This window comes from Pituophis catenifer, unplaced genomic scaffold (genome assembly GCF_029215685.1).
Source record: "Pituophis catenifer annectens isolate HBS135680 unplaced genomic scaffold, rPitCat1.0.hap2 SCAF_4, whole genome shotgun sequence".
Lineage (NCBI taxonomy): Eukaryota > Metazoa > Chordata > Lepidosauria > Squamata > Colubridae > Pituophis > Pituophis catenifer.
The window spans coordinates 14,725,928-14,752,919 of NW_027256884.1; the positions used below are offsets into that span (position 1 = coordinate 14,725,928).

Consider the following 26,992-nt stretch of genomic DNA (forward strand, 5'->3'; position numbering starts at 1 on the left):
TCTTCTCCATATCCCGTCACCCCCTCACCCAGCCCGACAAAAATTTCTCCTCAGGAGTCTCCGGTAGGAAAAGGCCCCGCGTGGCTTTATTGAGGCTACATTCCCTTCGGCGGCGCTTGCTGGGCGGGGGGGAGGCGCCTTTACGGAAGTGCACTTCGGCCAGACGGCGCCCCCGGAGCCCCCCCCACACACACACACACAAAAATTGGGAGGAAGGAAGCCGCCGTTATACAATCCAGGACTTTTGAGGCGGGACAGACATAGACACGTCTATATATATATATATATAGATAATATATATATATATATATAAATCTATACAACGCCTTCAAGACTGGTTACATTGAGGACGCCCCGCCGCTGTTTGATCGGCCTCCCGCCCTGCCCTGCCCGCGGCAGCCACAGTCCGTCATTCAGGAGGAGGAAGAAGAAGAGGAGGAGGAGGAGGATGAAGAAGAAGAGGCGAAGTCAGCAGCCTCCGGAGTCCCTGCTCGTCGAGGCTCGAGGGGGGTGGGGGTGGGGCGGATGCGCAGCGAGGCCACATGCAAAGCGCCTGAGGCGGGCTCGGCCCCGGCGCCGTGCTGGCCAAATGGTCCCCGGCCTGGGTTTCGACGTTTCGGCTCAGTGGCGGCTAGAAAGTGTGCGCGTTTCTGCAGACGCCGCAGCCCAGCGCGAATTCCTCGCCCGTCGGAGGGTGGACGACGTGGAGCGGACACTCGGCCCCTTCCAGCTGCTTGCTCTTGGGACCTGCAAGAGAAGCCAAGGCCGGCCGTTAAGTCCCGGGTTCCCGCCGATCACATGGTCACATGATCGAAATTCATTTGCTTGGCAACTGACTCATATTTATCACGGTTGCCGTGTCCTGGGATCATTTTTTGCAACCTTCTGTTAAGCAAAGTTAATGGGGAAGCCAGATTCAGTTAACAACCTTGTTACTAAACAACTGGACAGTGATTCACTTAACTGTGACAAGAAAGGTTATAAAATGGGGCATAACTCAACAAATGTCTCACTTTGCAACAGAATTTGTGGTCGTATGTGGACCTGTTGTGACTCTGACCCCCGAGCCCGTCTTATTGGAGGGAGAAGGCTCCGAAAGTGAAGGGGAGGAGTTGGCAAGGCCTCCCTCTCCAGGACTCTCCTCTCTGGCAATGCCTCAGGTGTCTCCCGAAGGAGAAGAGATTGGCCAGGAGCCAGGTATCGCCGAGCAGTCGCAGTCGGACAGTGACGAAGATAAGTCTTGGCTGGATCCATGCCAGCGTCGGAGAGACAAGCGCACGCAGCAGAAAAGGAGGCGTGCCAGAGATTAAGCTGAGTCACTGGACCACACCCCACAGGGGATAAAAGAGGGTGTGGTGGCCATTCAGGCTCTGTGACGGACAAAACTAAACAACTAGCGAGTTGCATTGTATCTCTGAAACTACGTTATCTGCCTGCCTTGGATTTAATACGGACTGGACTTGACAATTCTGTGTATTTGTTTTGATTCTCTGTGAGTAATGTTCTTGGCAAGCAGCTACTGGGTTGCTGCCAATCCTGTTATCGAAGGAATTTATTGTCTGCAAGTTTTATTTAACTCCTGGCTGACTGTTTGTGTGCGTGTGTGAGACGGGGACAGAACACTAACTATATATATGTTTGCTGGGATTTAATCACATTTCTCCCAAATTCTGCATGGCCTGGTGTACATATACCACACAGACTACAAAACGGGCCCTCTAATGCCATGGAACAACTAGACAACTGCAATTGACTTTGTTTCATAAGCCTATTAATATTTTTTCTTCTCACAATGAATGAACTTTCACATGTCCTAACTGATCTATCATGAAATTCTTGGGCAACATTAAGTTCCTTTTGAAGCTTCTAAATCTTCATCTGGAAGACCACCACTGTAACTGAAAATGATCAAAGACAATTTACCAACTACCCAGAAATATAATTCAATGGCACTTTAAAACATTACCTGCAGGGCAATGAGGAAGCTCCTCTTTTGGAATACTTGTCATTCTCTGGAAATCATCGTGACAAGCGTTGCAAAAATGGGTGGTCCCGAAGCAAAAGAAAACAGCCACCGAACAACAGTAGCGACATTTGTACTCTAGAAAATCTGTACCATGTTTGGGACACATCTTGGGGGGGGGGAGGAAAAAAAAAAGCACAGCTTAAGCTGGAGAGAATGAACAGTGACACTGATTTAAGATCTATGAAGATGCATGCAATGCTGGCTGGGGAATTCTGGGAGTTGAAGTCCACAAGTTGCCAAAGTTGGGAGACCCCTGACCTATTGGACAAGTCCCCAAAATGGCAGAAGGAAAATGCTTCACTACCTGAGCTCTTGATACATCAGAACAGGCGCCGCAAATGAGTTCCCGGGGGTCGTAATCATCTCCTTGTCCAGCTTCAGCATCACAACGGGCTTCTCCACCAAAGTAAGCCTGGAGGAAGAAAAACCAAGAAGAAATGCTGAGTGCCATCACACCAACTTCCAGAAACATCAGTGAAACAGTAACAGGCCTCCTGTGATGTCTTAATTACATCGTTTTGTGTTTCTAGCTTTTCTCCGCTTTAGGGAAGAAAAACAAAGCAAGGGCAGTATGAATGAAGGGCTTTCATTAGGATCTGATACGAAAACATTTTTTTGTTTCAAAACTCTGTTTTTAAGGATCTCTTATGAAATTGGGCCAGTAATGAACTATAAAGATGTCATGCTTTTGAAGCAAATACTTTCAACATTGGTAGTAATGGAAAGTTATACCTATTACATGTGAAATGTGAATCAAATAATAGAAAGGGCATTAGGATGTATCCATTTGAAAAAATGTCCTCCAAGTATGTGTGATTCTGTGGCAGCAAAGCTTCTGGGAGTAACTGGATGAACCACCTTAAAGTCTGCTAAAAGAGGGCCTTGGGTGGGCTAAGCTACTAGGGCTGCTGAAAACATCTGGAGAAAAGCAAAGCAAAAGGCCTTAGGAACTGAAAAGATATTGAATAAAGGAAGAGGTTAAGAAAGGCCATTTGTAACACAATGCAAGAAAATTTAGAAAAGAAAAAGGAAAGAAAAAATAAGTTCTTGAAAACAAGAGTTTGTAAACTGAAAGTTGAGAAATAAGTCACCCCACTTTGGTGCAAAGTTGAATGTCACTACTAAAACACTAATAGTTCAACTCTCCTTCAATTTTTGTGAGATAGCTGGATTGAAAAAATACATTTGGTATAAAAATACAATAACACAATTGTGATTTTTTAAAAATATACTATGGTCAAGAATAATTTGCTTGGATAGAGAGCCATCATAGTGTTATCATCTAAAAATATATGGCTCAGTAAATAGTCATGAAATGGCATGTTTCTATTTATCAATCATGCTGAAACACACATGTCCACCATCTGAACCAGGATCATACCTTCTTGCATTTGTAGCAAACATAATATGCGTATCTGTTCATGGCAAAGCCAGCAGGGTCATTATAAAATCGAACTCCGGGTGTCGTGATGGCTTCACTCTTGTGCAGCCCTTCATATTCCAGCCTCATTAGGGCTTTCCTCTTCACATCCTCATAAAGTTCCTTGATTGGATCAAGTAAGTCCTTTAATACCGCATGGTTTATTTTGTTCTGTTGGGTTAAAAAGAAAGAAGCAGTAAGCCACAAATCACAGTTTACTGAGCAAAAAAAAAAAAAGGAAAGATAACACAGGCCAAAGCAATTAGGGCCGGAATTTTGGTTGTCATCAATTGTGGCACTCATGTAATAGGACCCAATTATGACCATTGTTAAGCAAACCACATGGTCTTTGGTGCAAACTCCCTAATGGGCATTCTCCCCCTAGAAGCTGGCAAAAAATGTCACAAATTGCAGTCACGTGACTATGGGACGTGCAACTAATCATAAATATGAGCCAGTTGCCAAACATCCAAAATATGGAATACAAGTAAAGTAAATATTTTAGTTAAACATAAGGAAAACATTTGGAGGTAATTGATCACTATTGAAAACCAATGGAAAACATGCAATTTTCCTCTTCCAAAACTCAGACTTCTAATTCATTATCAATCGATAATCAATGATGACAGAAGTGATTCCTTTAATGTAAGTTATGGGATGCATAAAAGAAACTCTTGGCTCTGTAACTTACCTTGCAAATGGGGCAGGACATGAACCCAAAAGTAATGCGGGGGCCAAGCCATCGGTTTTCTAGAACCCGGCAGCAGCATTGCAGGTGGAATATATGGCTACAGTCCAGCTGCAGAAAGTAAGAAGAATGAATAAATTTGTACTGATATTTCTTGATAGATCCACCAAAGCTCAACATTCCCTTAACTTTTCCTAACTGCAAGGTTTTTCACAACTGTCTGGTCTCTTTAACAGCTATGATTTGTTGAAATATCAAAGGGGTCTGATTTCCACATTACATCAACCCTGATTTGGAATTCATGATAAACAGGTTTAGTGTCATATCACACCCCAATTATTTGAGTCCCCTGAAATAACCATCCTGAACCAGCATGTTGGACAATTTAAGCACAGTGAACTTGAGCTTGTGATAAGAAAAGTGGTATGAGTAGAATTGGGAAAAAAAGGAAAATGAGGTGCTTGTGTGCTCTGGCACACTCCTCAGTAGTTCACTACAAATGCTATGTTTAACCAAGGTGGATGCTAATCATTATTTTTGACTTTAATCTGGTAAAACCATATTTTGTCCAAAATCTGGTCCTTGAAGAGGTACACGGTGCAGTCCCTATAGGTACTTTTCTCACTTCCCAATGAAAGTGTTAGTTCCCTTAATCCCACTTCAAGCTTTATTTTCATATTGCTTTTTTACACCTAATTCAGGTTTAAAATCGGAGGTGAAATCTAAAATTTGTTACTACCGGTTCTGTGGGCGTGGCTTGGTGGTGGTGGGGTAATGTGACTGGGTGGGCATGGCCAACTTTTTTTTTTAACTTTTAAAAGCATTTTTTCTACAACCTTAAGAGGTTGCAGAAAAAAAATGCTTTGAAAAGCCTCTGACGATCCCAGCTGAGCCATGCAATCATCAGAGGCTTTTTTTTTAACTTTTAAAAGTATTTTTTCGGCTGAAGAGGTTGTAGAAAAAATGCTTTTAAAAGTAAAAAAAACAGCCTCTGATGATTGCGTGGCTCAGCTGGGCATGAGGGGGGTGGGTGCAGGGATTTTTCCTACCAGTTCTCTGAACCACCTGCCGCCATCGCTACCAGATCGGGCGATCCGGTCCAAACCGGGAGCATTTCACCCCTGATTAAAATTATTGAAGTGGAATATTGAAATATGATGGGAAAAAAATCAGGAGACCAGGTTAAGATGATCCTGGAGGGAAAAGCAATAGACCCTATTAAACCAGGCTTGGAAGCTGATCAGCACAGTGGTGCGTGTATCTCCTCTGATTTAATGGAACTTGGCTTGAGCTGTTGTACCATGTCTGCAGTTGGCAGCGGCTTCACCACCCTTAGAGTGAATCAAGAGGATAAATCAATGCCCTCCCACCTTCGTAGTGAATCAAGAGAGGGCTTGGCCGGAGGATCAGAGGAAAACTGCCTTCTCCTTTCCATCAAATCCGTTCAGGTGGTCCCTGCTAGGCAGAGCTTAGCTGTAATTTATGGTCAGTCTTCAATGGATTTCTGCTCACAAAAACCAGTTTAGCAATGGTTTGTCTTATTTTTGGTTTGGTTTTTTTCCCCTAGCAGGTAACTTCCTAGCTCTGATGGCTGAGCACCAATTTGGCACATTTGACCCAAAGCTAGTGATATTTGTCTCTCAATTTCTTCTCCTCTCGTCATTTTCCAACCCCAGATGCCTCTGGAGGAGGTGGCAATTCTTTCTTCCCTATAAGGAGCCCTGGGAAGAGACCTTCAAGTCCCAGCCAGGCCTGGGGTCCCTGGTACCTCCTGCAGAGTTCTGCCATGAAACCACTGGGTCCCCAAATGGTGGTTCCAGCATGTGATCCTCTCAGCCACCCAGGATAATTTTGGTTCTGAGAAGTGAACACATTTCTTTAGATTCCCATTAGCCTGTTTGCAAAGCTATTGCCTGCTTTCTGAGCAATGTGCTGCTGGTAATCAGCGCTCACATTTACATGATGTTTGGCAAACTCAGTTCTTGTCGAAAAGGTGATGTTGCAAAGTCATCGTATCCCCAGAGATCCTCAGTTCTAATTTAAGGTCCCTTGGCACTTATTTTAAATGTTTTAAATGCTTATTCTTCATGCCAAACAGAATATTCATTTTAAATATTGAACATCACTCGTGCCAGAGTCTAGTTAAACCACATTAAGGCAGCCGATAGTTCTGATACATAGAAGCATATGAATGTCATCAATACTACCAGAAGAAATAAGAAAGCTGAACCTCTCAGCCCAGACTTGCTGGGACTCAGGAGTTGGTGTTAAGAGACCAGCCCACCTGAATTGCGGGCGCTGCTGAAAGTGCTTCCGTGAAGCAAATCATGCACATGTCGTCGGCGTCTTGCTTCAGGATGGTGGGGGTGCTCTTGTCGCAGCCATGCAGGCAGGGCAAGCACAGGTCCTCATTCCTGACTCCTCCGCAAGGATGGCCACAAGGGTGGGTTTTGCTGCAAGCGAGTTTAGCATATTCCTAGGAAAGAATCAGCACCGACTCCATCAATGCAAAGTTCAGGTCGATTCAAAACCAGAATGCATGAACATCAGCTGGCAGTCAAACGCCACGATCCCAAATCCCTAATCTCTACACACACTGACCCCAAACAGCATCCATTTGATTGGAGCAATACCAGAATCATCGGCCACGCTATCAAAACCCACCATGCTTGTCAGTTCATTGAAGCCTGGCGCTCCACAAGCGATTCCATCAACAGACACATGGACCTACAAGCAGCCTATGAGCCCCTCAGAATTCAAATCCACCACACCGCCAACCAGAGACGGCACCGACCCTCAACCAACCCACACAACCCCCTCAACCAGAACTTCACCTCCAGTGACCCTCACTTGACATGACCTTCCCCATCACAAGATCCATTACACAACCCTCACTTGACCCACCCACACCTGACCCATCACAAGACTTACTGACCACACAAAGCCTTCGTAAGCAGAGGAACACAGCTACATCCCCTAAACTCCACTGAAGATGTTACCCAGCCTAGTAATGAAACATTCGGAAACCAACCCACAAGCTTGGAGAATGAACCTCCACCCTCATCCTCCATCCGAGCTATAGCTATTTGCCACCATCACAATCCATTAATATTCTTTCCAGAGAAAAATGATGGATTTCAAATTAAAGGGTTTTAATTTGGAGAAAGAAAGGGGGGAGGGGGAATTGATTAAGATTAGAGATTAGGGCGAATGGTAATATTGGTTATATACCAGAAGAAACAAGGAAAAGAAAATAAAAACTAGAGAGAAAGAATAGTATGGTAAAAAGTGAAATATACAAATTGTGTTGGAGATAACTAAAAGCTGTACAAATTTGTGACTTGGCCAATACTCTGTTCAGAAAAAATGCATTGTTTGTTTGCTTGTTTGTGTAAAAAATAAAAAATAAAACTTTTACAAAAAAAATATTCTTTGCAGAGGAGCAAAAAAAAAAATGTGTGGAAATCTTGGAATGAACGTCATGGGCAGAAATGGCAGAACTGTCTTCTGGCTACTGAAGTGCTCACTGAGGAAGCCATTCCCTTCTCCCTCAGTCAGAAACAAGTATTTTGAACAGGAAAGGGAGTGTGCATCTAACAGCTTCATCGGACGTCAAGACAGAAGCAGCCACCTATGTATAATAAAACTGTGAGGGGAAGGTCTGCAAAATCTAAATTTACATCGTTTGTAGGTAAAGGTTTCTCTGTCCAGTTGTGTCCAAATCTAGGGGGCAGTGCTCCACTCTGTTTCTTGGCTGAGGGAGCCAGTGTTGTCTGAAGACAATTTCCATAGTCATGTGGCCAGCATGGCTGTATGCCAAAGGAACACAGAAGGCTGTTACCTTCCCACCAAAGTGGCATCTATTTATCTACTCACATTTGCATGCTTTTGAACTGCTAGATGAGCAGGAGCTAGGGCAAGGGACAGGAGCTAACCCTGTTGAAGGGTGCTCAGGTTTCAAACCCAGACTGTTCTGAACTCAGATAGTTTGACATGAAGTTCCAGCTGAAAAGTTCAGCATCTTTAACCGCTGAGCCATCGTGCCCCTGACATCATTTGCAGAATTACATAAATAGGCAATACAATCTCTATTTTCAGCAGACATTAGTTCACGGAATGAGAACAACCTTTGTCCATTGTACCCAAAGCTGCTTAAGCTGATGTCTGTTAAACAAATAGTTCCCTACACATTTCTCTCACTTCCCGATAACTAAATTTTGGGCTCAATTGTGGTCATAAATCTGAATTGCATAAGGAAGCATCTTTCTTCTTTGAATTGGCATTTGAATGGGCAGGAGGATGAAGAGCAGCATGAGTCCCGAGGGGTCTTGCCTGCTTTGGTTATCTTTGGCTAATATCTATAGGGGAACCGTCAGAGGACAGCTGTCCTGCCCTGGCCCTGCTCTGCCCATTCCTTCACTCAGAACTGGCCCAGCTAAGCTATCCTCCTAGAGATGCCACTCAGGAGTGACATTCTTGAGTTCCAAGTAGTTCGTATCAGACATTCTCAGCCTTGCTCAGAGTTTGGGTGTACAGACCTGGCAATCGGCATCTGAACAGACACTGCCGACAGCCGATAATTCTGTTCCATTTCGGCAGCCACAGAAACGACATACTTCGCAGCTGCTTGTGGTGGGTTTGCCTAGATCCAAACCAGAAAGGAAAGAAAAAAAAAGATACTTTCGTATTTTCAATCAGGCAAATATTCTACCATTCTACCATGAGCAAAGGATCTACCCAATAGCCATGGCTTTGCAGTACCAAGACAAGACAGGCCCTGGAAAACTGAAGCATCTAGCAGATTTTTTTTTTTTGGCTTGGCCTAATGGTGGCAGCTTTACAGGGTTTTTGGTACAGACACAGATCTACTTGCCAGGTCCTCTGGAACCAGAGGTGTCAGAGACAAATCCTGAAAAGGTCTGTGCGTCAAACAGGACTCCCTGGGATAATCCTGCAAGAAGGGAATTTACACACTGTACTTTTGTGATTTACTTCAATACATACAGCACATGAGGCACTGGGCAAAGTCATCCATCAGGCATCATTTCTGCACCGATGTAGTGTAATTATTATTTGAACTTGTATGCCACCCAATTCTCAATGACTCCGGGAAACTCACAACAATCAAAGAATCCAATCAGTAAAACATCGATTTTAAAAAATGATAGACATGATGAAGCCAGAGTGCTACTCTTGCTTGCTAAAGGCCTGGGTGAAGCTCTGCTAAAAACAGTGGGAACAGATCTTGAGGGTCAGGTGCTGTTATAGAGAATGAGCACTTTCAGGGTGCCAAGAGAGGACATGGTTTAACTGAAAGACCTAAGAGTGTGTCAACCCCGCAGGATTGAATCTGCCAGGCAGAGGTTAGGAGAGACAAGTTAGGGGAGAAAGAGAAGCTGCAAACTAGATTCCAAGATCTTGATGTATATGCAAAGACCCATTTTGACCAGCGTGCCTGAACCAAAGTGTTTTTTCTCCAACCATGCTTGTGTTATTCTATGCACGTCAGGATTTCCATCTAGAGACTTTTGCAAGCCAATATACTGTTTTCTCCATCTCCAGAACTAAGAGATGGAAATCATCAGATATCTCACTGAGCTGGGTGCTCAAAATACTTGTACATAAACACATATGAATGAATGAATGAATGAATGAATGAATGAATGAATGAATGAAGGAAGGAAGGAAGGAAGGAAGGAAGGAAGGAAGGAAGGATTGAGCGAGCATTGTATGAGACACACTGGATGTATTTTACATGCTGGATGTATTTTACACTGCCACCATTCAAGTGATGAAAATAAAATTTTAATTAAAAACAAATCTTACCTGTATGTTCTCTGAATTCCACCATAGCCTTCATGGTTTTAGAATCGGCTAGTGCCATCAACCAGAAGAGTTTAGTCCTACCACAGCCTTCATGAAGATCCACCTTGATAGCTTCTTCTTCTTCTTTGAACACCTGTTGGATTTATCAAACACATATTAAGATTTGTAACTAGGGAGCCTAGATGATAAAAATACACATTTAATATCTATCTATCTGTCTGTCTGTCTGTCTGTCCACCCACCCACCCACCCACCCACCCATCTTTTGAACCATCCATCTCCCTCAGAAAGGGACTCCCTAGACTTTTGAAATATGGATTTTGTATGTTTAAGTTATTTCTCCCTCTTATTTGACTTTTGTTAAGTTGTCCCACTGAATTATGACTCTGGGTGGCAAAAAATAAAGGAGAATATGGCCACAATCAACAAAATAATCAACAAAATAACAGAGCAATACTGCATATTCAGAAGATGAAGCCCTGCTATCAATCACTTCAAGCCATCTTGAAATTGGTTTTTTTTTTGGTTTTAAACTGCCTCACAAATTTGGTTTTAACTGCCTCGCAAAATACGGGGCCAAGCATGCATCTGGGCGAAGTGTGTATAACACATGAAGTCTATGACAGAGACAGTCTCATGCTTGGGTGACCCCATGTACCTCTAGGCTATGGTGATGCCCAGGAAAGCCCTTTTTGGATGGTTGGAACTGCCTGACACAACCTGACTCTGGGAGGCTATTAAAGGAGATGCAATTATCTAGATTGCGAGCAATCAGACTGGGAGACATTGCAGCAACCTATTCAGCACTGGTGGCATTAACCTACCAGCAGCAGCCGAGCCACCCCATTCTGGACCACTTGCAATTTCTGAGTTATCTTCAAAGGCAACCTCACACAGTAATCTAAGCAAGCAGTGATCAGGACATGAGTCACGAGATTATTGTAGTCAAAAGTAGGACTGTAACTGGTGCATCAGCTGTGATTGGGAGCTGCCCAGAGTTACATGGGTGGCTATGTAAAAGTTTAAAATGAAATAAAATTTATTTATATCCCACCTTTAGTATTTTACAAATGACTCAAGGCAGTGAATATATCCAACACACTTTCCTTCTCATTTTCCCCACAACAACAACAACAACAACAACCCTGTAAGGTGAGTTGGGCTGAAGGAAAGTGGCTGACCCAAAGTCACCTAGCTGGCTTTCATGGCTAAGGCAGGACTTGAACTCAGAGTCTTCCACTTTCTAGCCTGGTGCCTTAATCACTGGACCAAACCGGCAACAAAAAAAATAATAAATGATAAATAAAATAAAAAATAATATCAATATAAATATAAAATATAAAATTAAGTAAAGTAATAAAATATAAAGTAATAAAATCAACTATAAAATAAAAAAGTAAAATGAAATAAAATAATAAAAAATAAAATAAAATATAAAATAAAATATAAATAAAATAAAGTAATAAAATAAAATAAAAAATAAAATAAAATCAAAATCAAAATGTTAATTATGCAATTCCATTTCATAGGGTTTAATTCAACCTCTGTTCTCCATCCAAGCCCTGATCCTGCATTCGGGATTCCCTGCATATCTGGGGTGATGACATATAACCCGATTGACAAATGCAAATCCCTACTCTCAACCTACCCTAACCTTTTCTCATGTGACCAGGTCTAGAAGATGACTAATTGTGAACTTGGATGCCATCTTAAAAAAACAAACAGGAATTTTAAATATGATTCTCCCCTCACCCCCACCCGAGAATTGGGAAGCGTGAGTCATACGTCACCTGTCGCTGATGTGACTTTGTTCGTCGATGGAGATGGAGGAATCGATCACAGTCTGTGCAGAGGTTCCCACAGACGTTGCATAAGATAATGGCCGCAGTTTCTCCATCATCATGGTTATCGCACATCGGCTGAAAGATTTTTTAAAAAAGGTCAATGGAAGGTTAATAAAGTCTTAAGAGTTGACCTTTTTTCTAAGCACAATGCAGTAAATGGTTCGTAGTTGCATCCTTCTAGGATTTTCTTCTCCATTTCCTGAGAAACTGGCACCTTGAGAAGGACTTTTCATGTCAGAATTGTGGGGAAGGTTGAGAACTTTGGAAACTCTGGTAGGAATATTCATCCCTCACTTATCGGTGATGGAAAACACGTGATAAATATTTAAATAAGAAACAAAGATTTTGAGCGTTTTACATTTCTCCTTCCCAACCTTTGTGAGCTGTTGATATAAACTACAAACAAACTCATTTCCTATCTGTGGATTGTTTTTTAGTTGGCATTCCTCCCATTTCTTTCTCAGCCTTCTACACCTCCAGCTGCTCCCCTGGTGTCCCACCTAAGAGCTAACCAGGTCCAACTCTAACTCAAGCTTGGGAAGATCCTCAGTTAGAGGGCTCAAGCTAATAGGTACCTGTGCTTTTCAAAGCACAAGATGCATTTATATTCTGAAATGTAACATGGAAGCACAGAATACATGTTCCAGTATCCAGTAACATCCATCTCAATGTATCTCAAAAAATGGTGGGGATTAAATCCGAAAGATACCCAGTGAGCAGCAAACAGCAGCAACTGCTTTCTTTTCACCCATTCCTCACCATCTGTTTCTGTTGTCCATCTTTGCCCATCCATCTTCCAGAAGAGAGACGGTCAACGTGATCTTGGTCAAGGACACAGAGAGAGGCCAAGGCCAGCCACAGCTGCAAGTAGGAGGACAGGCTCGTTCAGCAAAATCAGGGCGTTAGCAAGACACGGAGCAATTGCTTATTTGTCTATTTGCTGGGGCTTGGGTGTAGATCTTGGTGGTTTATAGTCTTATTAATAATAATATTTTTATATTATAAAATTAATAGCAATAGCACTTAAGACATATATCTATCTACCCATCCATCTCTCTCTCTCTCTCTCTCTCTCTCCCTCTCTCTTTCCCGTGTAAGATTGAGAATACATATATATATATGTATGTCTTTGGTTATTCGGGTCTTCTCCCACGTAAAATTGGACGTGTCTTGGCGATGTTTCGACGAAGTCTCATTCGTCATCTTCAGGCTGGTGTTCTCGGCTTCGTGCTTCCAGGAGCACGAAGAAGAAGAAGAAGAAGTCGAGAACACCAGCCTGAAGATGACGAATGAGACTTCGTCGAAACGTCGCCAAGACACTTCCAATTTTACGTGGGAGAAGACCCGAATAACCGAAGACCTACATACAAACACCCGCGAAAACCTGAGAAAACATATATATATATATATATATATATATATATATATATATATATATATATATATATATATATATATATTGCTTCATAGCGCTTTATAGCTCTAAGTGGTTAACAGATAGTACTTAGGAAATACACACACACACACACACACACACACACACACACATCACTTCAGAGTGCTTTACAGCCCTCTAAGCGGCTTACAGAGTCAGCCTATTGCCCCCAACAATCATCTGAGTCCTCATTTTACCGACCACGGAAGGACAGAAGACTGAGTCAACCTTAAGCCAGTGAGAATCGAATTGCTGGCAGTCAGCAGACTCAGCCTGCCATACTACATTCCAACCACTGCGCCATCACTGCTCTTTATTTAATAAGAAGCATTATTAGTAAAGGACCAAACTGACAAGACACCGCCAGAGATAACAGGTAAGCCAACTTTCTTACACGAGTTGTGGCGATGCAGCGCACAGGGGATCTGAATTCTTCTTCCATTTTGGTCAAAGCAATGATTGTTTCAGCAATGGCATTTTTCGTCACACGGGACCAAGCTTCAGACAAGTGACCCTGCACAAGGGAAGGAGTTTAGGTCATGAGTATGAATGTAACGTTTCAGGCAAAGAGGGGGAAAAACAACAATCCCTAAAGTCTAGTTGAACAAGGCTGCTTTGTGTGTGAACGACAGAGGCAGAAGAGGTATACGAAGATAATGAAAGCTTACAGCTGCCATGTCTTTTATGAGCTTAATAATGATCTCTGAAATCTGCGTTGGAGTTGAGCCCTTCATCCACCAATGGCTTTCACCTCGTCTGAGGTAACTAAAGAAAGGAAAACAAAAAATTGAAAAATTTTTTGTTTGTAATTTTATTTATGGTTCCCCCTTTCTCCCCCTTCAACATATTTAGGGAACAGTACATTGTCTGGGTCAATTTGCTCTATACAAAATACTGGTAACAATAGTATTGTTAGATATACATAATGATAGTCTTTTTTTTTTTTTGTTTCTAAGATTTACATATAGTGGCCAAAATTGTGGAAACCTTTTGGGAAAAGTGGATTTTCTAAAACTAGCTAATAACACCACTTTTTTTTGGAGTAGTACCATAAAATTATACATCAATGGAAAGATAATTTAATTAAGAATGTAATGCAATAACTTTTATGAAGGATTTGCTATTATAATAGCAGTTACAGTATAAAGAAGAAAAGTGAAACGTAGAAAAAATGAGATATACAAAAATTATTACGTCAGTTAATACTTAGTTGGGTAACCTTTAGCATGAATACGGCCTTACAACGTCTTCCCATGGAGTGAACCAAGTCTTTTAGTTCTGCAGCTGTTATAATGTGAAACCAAGATTGAATGATTGCTTCTATTAACTGGGTTTTATTGCTGGGTTGCTTCTGACTAACATGTTTCTTTAGTCGGCTCCATAGATTTTCAATTGGGTTAAGGTCTGGGCTATTCCCAGGCCATTCTAGCAATGGAATATGATTACCTTGAAACTCCAAAAAAAAAAAAAAAAAAAAAAAGTGGTGTTATTAGCCATCACACCTCAAAAATACACTTTTCCCAAAAGGTTTCCACAATTTTGGCCACTACAGTACATTGTAATTATAACATATCTTATAGCAGTATACTTGGTAGTGTTTTCCCAATTTCTACTTTCTGTCTCTTATTTCTAACCCCTAAATACAACAATTCCCATATTAAAAAGTATTGAAAGAATTGACAGCACTTTTGGAGCAACTTCCAGGAACATCATTTCAAAGGGGAGGCAGCACAAATCTTACAAAAAAAAAAAAAAAAAAAATGTCCCGAGGACTATGAGTCAAGACAACAGCTGCATAACTGCTACTAACCTGGAATTGAAAATCATTGGTAAAGTGACGGTAGTAACGCCTTTGCCGGCTGCCGTGCCAGCCGTGCCCGTTATGGTGGTGCCTTTGGCTTTGAGCTGAACGGTGAGTGCTTTGGCAATGCAGCCCAGGAACATGTCCAGAATGCCCAGCTTGTTCCAGTCTCCCTTCTCCGTGGAGTGAATGATATCACTGATATCAGCTGGAGGCAGGGCTTTGACCCCTATGACGCTGGCCAAGCGGTTGGGAGTGACTTCGGGCAGGACCCGTCTCAGTAAGGAGGTGACCTGAAAGGACCAACCAAAGAAGTTAGCCAACCCTGGTTGGGGGAGCCAATCATCTTGCGACCAGGAAAAAGGAGCCACCTTTCAATACCGACCTGCCTCTGTACTCTGGGAGAAGCCGTGTGGAGCAGGGAGAAGAGATCCTGCAGCAAGGTTAGCTGCTGAGCCAAGTACTGGCGCCCGACGTTGGAGCCGCTCAGGGCCAGCACCATGGACAGCAGCTCAAAGCAGTAGGCATCAGACGAAGCGTCCTCATCATTGGGCTGGGAGTTGGCGTTCTCCTTGCTAGAAATGGCGTGCTCCCATTCCTCTCGGACCCGCGTGGCTTCCATGCGGATGGCTTGCACGATATGAGTGCAGACCTAATTACAAAGACAGGCATCGGGGGAAATTAAACTGTAGCTCGGCCCTATCAGTTTAATCACCTAGACCAGCGGCCCATAATCTTTTGGGCACCAGGGACCGGTTCCGTGGAGAGAGGTTTTTCTGCAGACCGGAGGCAGTGTGGTTTCACATGCTGCCTGCATCCCGTGGATTGGGGTGTTGCTTGTTTGCGTGGCCCGGTTTCTGGCATGCCGCGGCCCAGTGCTGGTCTACAGCCCAGGGATTGGGGAGCCCTGACCTAGATTGCAGGTCTTTTCAATAACACTGACGTTTAATACAGACTCCATTTCTGTAGGCCCTAAAGACGTTTTTATTTCATCAAGCCGGTCTGGCCTGAATAGGTTTTAGGGGTTTTTTTTAAATTGTATTGCTAGGGGTTTTAAATTGGGGCGGCCGTTTAATTTAATTTATTTTTAATTATTTTAACTTTTATATTGTATGTTATTTTAATTCTCGACTGTTCACCACCCTGAGTCCCTTCAGGGAGAAGGGCGGGATATAAATTTAATTAATTAATAAATAAATAAATAAATAAATAAATAAATAAATAAATAAATAATAAATAAATAAAGTTCAAGGAAATACAAGGCTGAATTGAGGCTTAAGTCTACTTCACAGAATGCTTAAATGTATGCCCATAGCTACAAGCGGTAAACCTGAAACCCTTAGGACAAATATAAATAGGACTAGATCTTCTTGTAAGATGAATAATACACCTTGCCCAAATCATCCTCACAAAATGGATGGATTGCATGTCACTACACAGGGAGTTGCTGCCAAGATAAAGCCATTCAAATGTTGTCCCGAATGTAGATAGATTTGTTGTTATAGAAATGACTAGTTTATATTATTATGGAAAAGTAAAAAATTGAGGTTTGATGTTATTGTCTTATTCTACTGCACCAGAGAGAGTCAGAAGTCAATCTCTTTTTTTTTCTTTTCTACACGTCTCCCTTTCTCTCCCTTATTTTTCCTACTATTTACTTTTGTATTTTGTATTTTATATTATAAGCTAATTAAAAAAAACTTGTAAACTTCAAATGTTGTCCCAAATGTGTTTTTTTCAAAACTGGACTTTCTTGGGTTTTTTTCCTTGAAAAAGATTTGCTTCTCATCCAAGAAGCTTCTTTGGTTCTAACTGAATGCCGGGAAATGGAAGGATTTATATTCTTTGGGGTCATCTGGTTATTGGAAAACAACAACAAGAAAGTCCTGTTGGGTTTTGGAAAAGCATTTTTGGGACAATGTGAACCTGGGATGATTCAGATGTTCTGCACACTGTATGAGAAGGTAGATTTTGTTCCTGCTTATCATATGGTTTCTAACCTTCCCAATTCCTGTCCTAGATGCTTCTCAATGCACAAATACATACATGTACATTGTGTCTCCTGTTAAGTGAACATTTTGAGCATACCAGTCTACATCATTCTGTGCACATGACCACTTGCATGTTTACAGATGTTCACTGTGGAAATTAACGATTGGACAGATGGGTCAATTTTAATCTCTGCATTGGAAATCAAGCATTTTATCTTCCCTTGCCTGTAGAGTTGTAAGTACATCATTTTATAGGTTTGGGGGCACTGACAAGCTCCTAACTGACAGGGTTCTCCCTCCTCTCCCCAGTCACTTGATTTCTTAGCATATGGAATCTTTTTCCTTCATCTGCAGATCACATGCAGAACGTAATGGAAGAAAACCAGCTTACAAAACGTTCTAGTTGAACAAACCTGCTTTTGCAAATTCGTGAGTTTACTCCTGCTAAATATGATTCCAACCATGTGTTCTTTCAGGTCTGCATCTGAAGTTGCCTTGAAAAGGAACACGATATTGTTTAGTACGATCATACGTTTCAGGTTCTGACTAAAAAAATTAAGACAGTTTTGTTTTGGTTTCCAATGCAAGTTTTGGTATTAAGTGATGTAAAGCATCTAGCCCAGGGGTCGGCAATCTTAAACACTCAAAGAGACATTTGGACCCCTTTCCCACAGAAAAGAAAACACCGGGAGCCACAAAACCCTTCCCATGCCTGACTAATTCTTGAGTGGCCACAAAACTAGCATCTGTATAGTTGAATTAAACCTTCTGTTTTCTTCTGAAACTTTTCTTTTCTTGGATTTATCCATGGTTGGCCTATCGGGTTTGAAAAGCTCAATAAATTGCGTGCCGGCGGGAATTGCACATTGGCCGTTGTGACACATATATTGAGTGACAGGGAGCCGCAGGAGAGGGGTGAAAGAGCCACATGCGACTCCAGAGCCACGGGCTGCTGACCCCGATCTAGCCAATGTCAATAAAATTAGGAAAATTAGGAGATAAACTTATTTTCAAAGAGACTATAAGACTTAAATCTCCTAAAGCTTTTCAAACACTTGATTTGCAGACAATACTGGTCTTCCAGCTGTAGTATGATGGATTCCTTACCAATAGGCAAGTGAGACCTGTGGGAGTCTCTGCTGCAGGAGACCCACACTGGTCCTTCCGATGATAAGTTGGAAGCAAACACCCTTTAAGCAATGGTAGGCCAAATTCCCTAGAAAGCACTATGTCAACTACTTTTAGAACTATACAGAAGGTTTAATCTCTGGGATTTTTCTTTTTTTACAGGACTACGACAGCTTGTGTGTTCATATTTTGATAGGAAGTTCAAGGGAAAAAAGGGGTTTTTTGGCAAATGGAAATAGAAAAATTAATCTTCTTATTCTAAGCGAAAATATGGATAGTCCTCAATTTACAACCAAAATTGGGCCCAAAAATTTCTGTTGCTAAGCAACACAGTTGTTAAGTGAGCTTTGCCCCATTTTACAACCTTTCTTGCCACAGTTGTTAAAGTGAATCACTGCAGTTGTTAAGTTAGTATCACAGCTGTTCAGTGAATATGGTTTCTCCATTGACTTTGCTTGTCGGAAGGGACCCCGGGACACTGCAACCATCATAAATATGAGTCAGTTGCTAACCGGTCTGAATTTTGATCATGTAACCATGGGGATGCTGCGTTGGTTGTAAGTGCGAAAACCTGTTGTAAGTCTCCTTTTTCCAGTGCCATTCTAACTTCTAATGGTCATTAAACAAACTATCGTAATCCAAGGACTACCTGTACACCCATATCCATAGCTTTCTGCAGAGCTGATTCAGGGGGAGTTCCTATAACTGAAGCAGCACTGAATACACAAAGCATTAAAAGCCTTTGGCTCATGTGAAGATGCCATCCCACCATGGAGACTTAACTATTCATCATGAATAATATCCTGCTGTGACCTCTTGGTCTCTCAAGAACCAAGCAGTGGGCTAAATTTCCCTCTGAGCAGGGTGCTATTTATGAGCCATGGTGGCGCAGTAGTTAAAGTGCAGTACTGCAGGCTACTTCTGCTGACTGCAATTTGGCGGTTCAAATCTCACCAGGCTCAAGATTGACTCAGCCTTTCCATCCTTCTGAGGTGGGTAAAATGAGGACCTAGATTGTTGAGTGCAATATGCTGACTTTGTAAACCGCTTAGAGAGGGCTGTAAAGCTGTATATAAATATAAGTGCTATTGCTATTTAAGGGATTCCAATCAATAAGAGGAGTGCCGGCAGTTAAGCCTTCATTCAACATGACGAAAGGCTAAAAGCTTTGTTTCTGAATGATCCCGACTGTCGGCTCAAGGGAACGCAGTTCCAATTCAAGATCTGAACCAACTTGCATTGGGAGATAAAAACAAAATCTTGGTAATTGTAGAACACAAATAAATACATTGTGTACTTTTTCTTCTCCTTCGGGTGAAGAAAGCAAAGCCTTTTCTTCCTGTTCTGGTGTCGGTTCAGCGTCTCCAGATATGAGTTTGCCAAAGACCTGTTTCAGAGGAGAAACAAAATACCGGAATAAGACGGACATGCTATTTCTTTCTTTCTTCTTTTTTTTTTTTCATGCGGCAATGTCAGCAATTTTCAAAATATTTCTTTACTGCCTGCATTCACAAAGAACAGAACCTGGCCTGAAAATAAGCTTTGAAACGAATTACATCATGGTGATGTTTGTTGTCAACAAGACAGTACTGAGAATGACTAATCTGAAATAAATACCACGATAAGGACCCAGATTGTTTGGGGGCAATATGCTGACTCTGTAAACCACTTAAAGAGGGCTGTAAAGCACTGTGAAGTGGTATATAAACCTAAGTCCGTGACGGCGAACCTATGGCACGCGTGCCACAGGTGGCTCACAGAGCCCTCTCTGAGGTGACACCACCTGTGGCCCCAGCCCAGCTCCACCACGCATGCGTGTGTGCCTCCCGCCGGCCAGGTGGTCTTCGGGTCTCTGCCGTGCATGCGCGGGGGCAGGGTGCATGCGGGGGATGTGCGTGCATATGCGTGGGAGGCGCAGGTTGGTGCAGGCAGCTTTCCAGGCCCAAAACGGGGCACAAGGGGGCTTTGCATTGCATTTTGAGGGTTTGGGCAGGTGCGCGTGAATTCACGCGTGCTTCGGGCACTCAGCACCAAAAAGGTTAACCATCACTAGTCTAAATGCTAGTGCCATTTCCAGATTCTTTTTATTAGATGCTGCCTGGTGCAGACCTTGCATAAAAACATACACATTCTACTCTTGTGCAGTTTGTTTAAAGTTGAGAAGAGATATCACACATTACCTAGCCAAGATGAAGATGGAAAATGGTGAGGAATGAATTGGGGAACAGACATCCAAAGTAGAAACCATTTTAAAGATCTAAGTAAACCAGGAAGCAGCGGAAGTAGGGATCCGTTTTTTTTTCTAAGGAATTCAGATGGACATGGGCACGCCAAAACAGAACTCCTCTAAACTAAATTCCACCACAAGCCTGTCATTTTTGGGGTGATATTTTAACTGGTGGATTTTTCTACAATGGATAATTAGAAGTGCAGAAAAATCAATTGCTATCAACCTGCCTTCCATTAAGGATCTGTAAACTGCACGAGTCAAAAAGAGGGCTGTGAAAATATCTACAGACCCCTCACATCCTGAACATAAACTGTTTCAACTCCTACCCTCAAAACGACGCTATAGAGCACTGCACATCAGAAGAACTAGACACAAGGACAGTTTTTCCTCGAATGCCATCACTCTGCTTAACAACTAATTCCCACAACACTGTCAAATAATTTACTAAGACTGTATTACTATTCTTCTTCTCTTCCTTACTAGTATCTATCTCTTCCCACTTATTACTCTAACCATGTTGCTTGTGTCTTTCAATTATATTGTTTTTATTTGTTTCCTAGTACGATTTGATAGATTAGTAACCTTGACTATCACTAAGTGTTGTATCTTTTTATTCTTGATGAATGTATTTTATTCTCCTTATGTATATTGAGAGCATATACACCTAAGACAAGTTCCTTGTGTGTCCAATCACACTTGGCCAATAAAGAATTCTATTCTATTCTATATATTCTTTAGGAAGGGGCAAAAGAAATGTGAAAAAGAAAGATAGGATTCCCATGCCATTTCTACCTACGGAGTGATAACTGTGCCTTTTTATGGAGGCTTGAGAATTGTGTTGTGCTCTTCACACCGCCTCACCTGTGATGTGATAAGCCTGAAAACTCGCAGCGTCTCAGCCTCACAGCTTCTTTGTTGAGCAACACTTGCCGAGATCTGGCCAGCTATTTTGATGCTTTCGCCATCTTTCCAACCGAGCACTTTCACCTGCCGAACTCGGAGGGTATTTTCTGGCCCCTTTAACTCAATTTTGAGGATGTGATTGTCTCCACCAGGAAGTTCACTAGTTACCCAGCCAATATGTCTAGAGTCCAAGTCAACCTAAAACACAGGAACAGAAAAGCAAGTTGATGTAAACAATAGAAACATAATTGCAAAACTTTCCAGAAGAATGGTTCAAAAATAAAAATTAAGGCTAAGGCTGCAAGATCTGACTTGGAAAAATATGTATGGCCATTAGATGGCCACACATACTTAGAATTTTTCTATCTCTTTGCTACCACCTAGTGGCCGCCCCAATTTCTGCAGCCCAGATTTGAAGTTAAGTCACAGGTGACTGGCTAAAGGATGAGTTTAGGTTAACAAATGTGAGAATTGCACTTCATTTGAAGCATTTGCTTGAGAGTAAACAGTGGAAAAATACACAGGAAAATCAGCACTAAATCAAAACAATATTATTCTTTCCTCCAACTACACAGAGCCGGACATTTAAAACTAAAATGGTACATTACTTATGCAGCTAACTTTTTAGTACAAGGACAGATGGAACACAGATTAATAAATACAAGGGGAGATATCTTGTTTCTTTTCTTTCTTGCAATGTCAGAATAAAGAATAATGAAAAGATGTCCAAGTTTTTAATTAAGAAAAGTTCATTAAACAGAATGTTAAAATACATGGATTTTAAACATTAAGATGCTTTGTTATTACTCATAATGGCATAGGTAAGCTACCTGTTTTATTCTGCAAAGATCTTCTACTGCTTTTCCGGTCAAAAAAGTCATTGAAGTCACTTTGTTCTAGATATGACAATATGAAACAAAAAATAAAAACCAAGCATGTTAAGTTTCTAAATTGATTTTAATATCAACAATTTAAAATAAAAGGGAGGCAGAGAGAATAGATTTAATCTGATGTAGCAATTCAGATACCACGTTAGAAACCGGCAGACTATGAGTTCTAGTCCCATCTTAGTTAAGCAGCCAATTGGGCCAGTCCATTTTTCTCAGCCCTGGGAAACATGCAATGGCAAACCTAAAGGTGGCTTTTTCAAGAGGCAACTGGACTTTCTGGTTTTTCTTTGAAGACATTTCGCTTCTCATCCAAGAAGCTTCTTCAGACAAAACGTCTTTAAAAAACAACAACAGAAAGTCCAGTTGCCTCTTGAAAAAGCACCTTTGGGACAACCATGACCTGGATGACTGAGAATCTCCATAGACATGCAATGGCAAATCACTTCTGAAATCTTGCCAAGAAAACTGTTCAGACAATCAATAGGAATCAATATGGACTTAAAGACAGCCCCATAAACCCCATATAAAAAAGGATTTTAAAAAGTATTTTTATCACACACTCACTTTGCTCCATTATATTCTTGCCACCTGGCTTATATATGGATTTATAACAAAATCTTGATCTGCCTTGCTTTTCTAGCTCTATAGCATTATCATTAATTCATCCTCTAACATCCAAGTGGACATGTCGATGTTACTCTTCTTTTAATTGAAATTAGCGCTTACCCCGAGGTCTCTTGAATTGTCAACATGAACAGACACATAGCGAGCATTAATTCCTTTCATGCAATTAATTGTAATGTTTTTAGTTTTATTCTTGTCTTCATCGCCCGATTCCCAGAAGGTTTCCGTTGACCCATCTGTCAAACTACCAATCATGGCTGGCCGGCTTGAAGTTTTTATATCAACAATGTTAGTTAAGTCCTTCAGGCAGACTACTATACATGATTCCTATCAAAACATATAAATTTCACAGTTAAATACACTACTATGGCTTAAATTAATTTAATTAACATATTTAATGTAAAATCTTATAATCAACATTACTGATTATGCCCTGGTCCCTCCGCCTCTTTCATTTACTCCTTTAAATCAGTCTTGGGCAAACTTTTTTCTGCTCAAGTGTTGCTAGGTGTACCCAGTTGGAGCCAAATAAACATTTTCCCAATCGTTCTTTATACCAGAAATCACCCATTTGAAATCACCCAATTTTGATCAGGTGTTCACTGGCAGCCATGGATTCTCATTGGCTGCTGTCACAGTAACCCGGAAAATCAACTCGCCTGATTCAAAGCTTCGAAGCCAGACTGGATGCTGATGCTAAAGCTCTCTTCGCTGTCTCCGTCATCAGATTTGGAGAGAATGTTGTTGATGTGATGAAAGACGTTGCTCTGATGCAAAAACTGATGGTCGGATTGCTTGAATTTGAGGCTCCAGCATCTGAACAAGAAGGCCATGATTATGACTTTTTCCATTTCAAAGCTTCCAAAGAACCAGCCTTCCTCATCGCATAGCAATTAAACAGAGCCCAAATCATCAGAAACCAGCACCAGTTATACAAGAGCAATCAAAGAAGAGCCAATACCAACATCCAGATTGGTAGATTAGCTCCCACCTATCCACCTTGCACTGATGAGCTTACCTGGCACTGAAACGTCTGCAGGAAGAGAAGTGAGTTCAATGACCACCTGGCACCCAAGAATTCAACCCTGAGCTCACCATGGCAGCCTCTCAAGAACATTTGGAAAAGCCAAAGAGGCCTCTGCTAGGAGCAAACTCTATGGTGCTGCTTGTTAAGTTCACGTGCTTCTACACATAAGGAGAACATACTCTTATACTAACCTGTCCATAATGAAACATCTGCAGGAAGAGAAGTGAATTCAGAGATCACTAAGCACCCAAGAATTCAACCCTGAACTACCCACACTGTCTATCAATGGCAGCCTCCAAGGGTTGGAAAGGGCAAAGAGGCCTCTGCTAGGAGCAAACTCTATGGTGCTGCATGTTAAGCTCACATGATCCTACACATTTTACATCTAAGGAGAACCCATTCTTATACTAACCCCTCCACACTGAAATGTCTGCAGGAAGAAAAGTGAGTTAAGAGACTGCCAAGCACCCAAGAAGAATTCAACCCTGAGTTGCCCATATTCTGTTGAGATTGCAAGTAGACGTGTGAGTAGCAAAATCCTCAGTTTTTTTCCCAATGTTTTCCCTCTTCTAACGAGTGGGAATAAAATAAGGTGGCCTGTTGGGAGCAAAATGTTCAGCTGCTAACCAAATTGTCCCCAAAAGTGACACGGGGTCCAAATAAATAAAATAATAAATAAAATAAAATTATAATTAATTAAAATACAGGTAGTTCTTGACTTACAACAGTTCGTTTAGTGAGCATTCGAAGTTACAATGGCACTGTGAAAAAGAGACTTATGACCAGCGATCACACTTACGGATGTTGTAACATCCCCGTGATCCTGTGGTCAATGTTCAGATACTTGGCAATTGACTCATATTTATGACAGTTGCAGTGTCCTGGGATCACACGATCACCTTTTGTGACCTTCTGACAAGGAAAGTCAATGGGGGGGAGCCAGATTCACCTAACAACAGTTTGATTAATTGAACAAACGCAGTGATTCACTTAACAACTGGTGGCAAAAAAGGTGGTAATATGGGGCAAACTCACTTAACAAATGTTTCACTTAGCGACATAAATTTTGGGCTCAATTGTGGCCGTAAGTCGAGGACTACCAATACAGTAAAGCAAAGGAAAATAGATAAAGTAAAATAATAATAAAATAAAAAATAAAATAAAATAAAATAAAATAAAATAAAGTAAAGTAAAATAAAACAGTAAAAGTAAAAGTAAAAGTAAAAGTAAAAGGTAAAGTAAAAGGTAAGGTAAGGTAAGGTAAGGTAAGGTAAGGTAAGGTAAGGTAAGGTAAGGTAAAGTAAAGTAAAGTAAAGTAAAGTAAAGTAAAGTAAAGTAAAGTAAAGTAAAGTAAAGTAAAATAGTAAGTCTGGAAGAGCAGTGCTGAAATTCAGCCAAAGGGATAACAAATTCTGATAGCACACCTGGGAGAATTTGTAGAAGGTAGAAAAGGGGGGTAGAGATGCTCTTCCAAGCAGCTCTTGGACCCCCTTCCCACCAGTAAACTTCCAGCAATGGATTCCAAAGGGGTCAAACGGAACGACCAGGCAGTGCTGTCAGAATACTTATGTGTTCTCCAAATGAGGGCTGGGCCCCAGAAGGAGGTTTCCGAAGTAACCCACCCCCAGCCTGACCGTGTCACCAAGGCCAACTTTGAGAGCTGTGAGAGCCAGCACACAAAAGACCAGGGAGACCCACAGTCAAAAGCCCGGCTACCATCATCACCGCAGCCATGTTTTCCTGGTGAAATTTTGCCTCTGCCCTAAAAGTGTTTTCTAGAGTCCCTGGAGCCTGCCTGCACCTGGGTCAGCTCACCTCAGAGCCATCTGCTGTAATGAACTTCCACTTGGCAGCAACATCATCAGGTCAGAGATGGTCTGGAGCAGACGGTGAAAAGTGTGAGGGAGCGGATGTGCGGCTTCTCCAGCGATCACAATATCCGACAACGGATGCTCGCAAACCCGCGTGTCCTTTTCCTACGCATCAAACACAAGTAGCATTGAGTTAGTTACTTCACGCTGTTCCACAGTGCGGTTTTCCCAAGAAGTCTTCTCTCACACACACACAGCTGTCATAAAGCAGTAAGATCCGTATCAAAGAATAGCAAGCTAAATAAGACAAATCCAAACCTTAAATAACCTACAAAAGCAGCACACGGAGCAAAAACAATTCAAACCTTAATTGTTTAAATTAAGGACCTGCTTTAAAGGTTTTCTAGCGTAACGGAAACAGGCTGAAGAAAAGCTAAGAATCTATAATGATGATTCTGAGTCACCATTCTCAAAAAGATCCATCCTTTTTTAAAAAACCTGAGGGAAAAACATTGCATTTCACGATTTCTCTCAAGACATGCCTTCGTTACTGTTTCAATACAGCCATCTTGCTAAACCTACCACCTCTTTTTTTAAAAATGTGGCAATGTGCCAGTCCATTTTCCTAGCTATTTTATGCAATGACTCATTTAAGCCATTGTAAATGGGACCTCTATTTCTGAAATAAACTCAAAAAGGTTCTCTCTGGAATCCTCTCTGGCCTGAAAAAGGCCACCATCTGTCAAAGAAGCGACAGAAGCCCTGACTTAAGAGAAAAATCTAATTTCTCACAAAGAGAGTAAGGAACGTTGACTGGCATATTTGCACCTTGGCAAAGCTGCTGTGTCTATGCACCCACACAGCACTCTCTCTCTTTGGGTTACAAATTAGCCTTTGAAATAGTCACCACAAAGGAACCATGTGTGATCCATAGATTGTGTAAAGAAAAAAAAAAACTAAACAGGATATTTTTTCGCCCCTACCTTGATACAACTATTCCATGCAATCCAGGGGTGAAATCCAGCAGGTTCTGACAGGTTCTGGAGAACCGGTCGTGGAATTTTTGAGCAGTTCGGAGAACCGGCAAATACCACCTCTGGCTGGCCCCAGGGTGGGGTGGGAATGGGGATTTTGCAATATCCTTCCCCCAGGAGTGGGGTGGGAATGGGGATTTTGCAATATCCTTCCCTCAGAAGTGGGAAGGGAATGGGGATTTTGCAGTATCCTTCCCCTGGAGTGTGGTGGGAATGGAGATTTTGCAGTATCCTTCCCCTGCCATGCCCTCCAAGCCACACCACACCCACCACGCCATACCCACAGAACCGGTAGTAAAATAATTTGGATTTCG

At 41.8% G+C, this 26,992-nt stretch overlaps 1 protein-coding gene across 1 annotated transcript in view; it reads right to left on the bottom strand.

The window, feature by feature from the left end:
• Positions 1–37: 37 nt before the first annotated feature.
• MYCBP2 (MYC binding protein 2) overlaps positions 38–26,992 on the bottom strand; it is a 141,969-nt gene continuing 115,014 nt past the window's right edge. The window contains 21 exon segments of the mRNA XM_070944184.1: positions 38–747; positions 1,967–2,132; positions 2,331–2,438; positions 3,408–3,617; positions 4,138–4,245; positions 6,419–6,610; positions 8,673–8,776; positions 9,961–10,093; positions 11,751–11,879; positions 12,564–12,665; positions 13,634–13,753; positions 13,908–14,004; positions 15,050–15,333; positions 15,426–15,692; positions 17,445–17,525; positions 19,448–19,546; positions 21,251–21,490; positions 22,123–22,188; positions 22,909–23,133; positions 23,466–23,622; positions 25,649–25,809. Coding sequence (XP_070800285.1) covers positions 632–747; positions 1,967–2,132; positions 2,331–2,438; positions 3,408–3,617; positions 4,138–4,245; positions 6,419–6,610; positions 8,673–8,776; positions 9,961–10,093; positions 11,751–11,879; positions 12,564–12,665; positions 13,634–13,753; positions 13,908–14,004; positions 15,050–15,333; positions 15,426–15,692; positions 17,445–17,525; positions 19,448–19,546; positions 21,251–21,490; positions 22,123–22,188; positions 22,909–23,133; positions 23,466–23,622; positions 25,649–25,809 — 3,165 coding nt within the window. The 3' untranslated portion in view covers positions 38–631.